Genomic DNA, 2,500 nt, shown 5'->3' with positions numbered 1-2,500 from the left:
TGGAAATCAGTAAACTTGGTTTTGAGAGGTACATCGACGACTCCTTTATTGGCACAACAATAAATTGCAAAGAAGCTTTGTTGAGCCTCCCAGGACATACCATGACCTGGTTCAATACATGTACTGATGATGAGAAATTCCTCCAAGAATGTTTTAAGAGGAGGCCAATCATTGAGGTCAGCCCTGAAAAGCTCCGTTTGGTTCTCGTTCATGTGACATTCATCGGGAACTTATGGTAATTGAGGTTCGACTCAAGGAAGTGTACTTTGACGGCGGACTTGGGTGGACCTTTTCAAAAATGTCCATCAGGTTATGAGAGAGCTTCATTTTGTTTTCGGAGGGCGTAATTATTTTTCTTTAAAGCTTTTTCACAAAAGTAACAAAGACCCACGTCTTCTCTTTCGGCTGTACCAAGGCGTTAGGCGTCACGTACTGAGAGTTTTCGTTTTTGTAGACTCCATCGATTTCACTGTTTAAGTGTCATATAAAGCGCTTTAGCGAGGGTCTCCATTTGTAGTTTGAGGCGAGCATTTCTACAAAAAGAAGACTCCATGGCTTTTTTGTTTCTTGGGCTCGGATAATGCGTTTCATAAACCAGCCGTCCTTGCCTTTGTAGTGTCCTGAGATCGCTGCAAGTTTCATAATTTCCCTTGCTCAGTTGACAGTTCACTGTACCAATAGGCCTTTTGCAACTAACGATCATATGGTACAAAATCCGCCGTGCTGGAGGGCAAGCTCATTATTATTCCCCCACTGGGAATTCAGGTCTCTTTGTTTTAATGTCCCAGTGGGGGAATAATAATGAGCTCCACCATGGCGGATTTTGTACCATGTGATCGTTAGTTGCAAAAGGCCTATCATTATCTCGATAGCTTGAAACAGAACTTGCAGATGCCAAAACGTTTATATTTATGGAAATTAAATAAGTCCCTTCAAGTTAAAAAAAAAAGTCGGTTGGTGAAGATGACGCTTTATGATTCATCGTTGAGTGCTGTAGATGGAATATTGTACTGTCGCTCGTTGCATGAACTAGCGGCAAAACAGTTTCGATGGACATTTACTTTTTTCCAATATTTGTAGATCTTTTGTTAGACATAAAGGCCCTGTAAAGGAGGAAACATTGTTCCCTACTGCATTGTTTCTGGCAGCGTGAAAAAAGTAAACATTCGTTTGCAGAGGCTTTGCAGGGTCATCAGTTAATCGTGCTCATTCAGAGCCCGACTTGCAAAGGAAAATGGTGATTGGTTTGATTTGCAACAATCGTGCTGTCCATATGTAGCGTACCCAAGCAAATCCTAAAGTGTACGAGCGAGCCATTATACCCGATTCGCCAGGAAAACAAAACTTCTCCGATGGGATCACATTGTGATCTCATCTGTTATTTTGCAAGTTGTCTCTAGTGTGCTCAAAAGGGTTCCATTAAATATTCGACTAAATCGTTCCATCTCCTATTTAAAGATCGTCGCTCTCCCACAATAAACCGCATTAATTCTCTTTTGCTTATTAAAACGTCATGTTTGAAGGAAGGAATTTAATAAAAACCTTGCGAAAAAAATCATTGTAACTAGAGGATTAAAACACCTTTTACGATAAAGGTGTCAATAAAAAAGATAATCCTCAGGAATTCAGTTACATTGGATGCTACAAGTAACTGGGCAGCCCGCGGAGATACCAGGCAAATTGCCTACTATCTCCACGGAGTGCCAAGGTCCTGTTTTGGTTGCTAAGAACCTCTGGCTCGTTATGGCAAATAGTAAACGGCTCAGCGTGCACTTTTGAGTTATGGATGCACGCGGGAGGTTTCTAAGCACGAGAGAAGCGTAAGAGTCACACGAGGCAATAGCCGAGTGCAACTCTAGCTTCTTGAGTGCTCAGCAAACCTCCCGCGTGCATAAAATTTACCATTTGTTAATTACCGATCTTCACGGGAGAGTGGACAAAAGGCGGAATCAAGCTTTTTTGGGGATTAAATCGTTCTCGATCGCGGAATGATTTATTTTCTTCGCTGTAAACTAGGATTAGCCGGGTTTTTTTTCCCGTTACGTCGACCGAACATTCATATTATGTGTTTGGCGTGCCCGTGAGTGATAGAGAAAAAAATATCAAAATAATTGTGTCAAAAAAGGGCACACAATTTTTCTTTAGTTCCTTCTTGGAGACCCAGTGGCGGTCACTGGACAAGGAAAAAATTGACTGGGGCTTCGGGGATGTTGTGGATTAATTTGCGCTTTACTGTACAGAGAACTCACTTGTGTTCATTAAAAATTTCCTTGCACGAACCATATCCTGTCAAAAAACAAACAAACAAACAAACAAAGAAAAATCACAGACGCAGTTAAAAAAATCTTAGCAGGAAAAGAAAACAAACAGCGGTTACAAACATTTTCATTTTATACTTGACGTTTCGTATGCTGTAACGAGATAAACTAAGAATAAAGCCAGGATCCGAGCCAGGATCCGAGCTAGGATCCGAGCCAGGATCCGAGCCAGGATTCGAGCC

The 2,500-nt window shown here is 41.5% G+C and overlaps 1 protein-coding gene across 3 annotated transcripts in view; it reads right to left on the bottom strand.

Annotated features, from left to right (window-relative positions):
• The window catches only part of LOC138027783 (uncharacterized), a 47,546-nt gene that overhangs the window by 11,753 nt on the left and 33,293 nt on the right, over positions 1–2,500 (bottom strand). For all 3 annotated transcript variants that reach the window (XM_068875396.1, XM_068875398.1, XM_068875397.1), the window contains exon 4: positions 2,250–2,286. In XM_068875396.1, the coding sequence (XP_068731497.1) occupies positions 2,250–2,286 (37 nt within the window). The remainder of the gene's footprint in view (positions 1–2,249; positions 2,287–2,500) is intronic.

This window comes from Montipora capricornis, chromosome 12, assembly GCF_036669925.1.
Source record: "Montipora capricornis isolate CH-2021 chromosome 12, ASM3666992v2, whole genome shotgun sequence".
Classification (NCBI taxonomy): domain Eukaryota; kingdom Metazoa; phylum Cnidaria; class Anthozoa; order Scleractinia; family Acroporidae; genus Montipora; species Montipora capricornis.
This window is presented reverse-complemented; position numbering and strand designations above follow the sequence as displayed.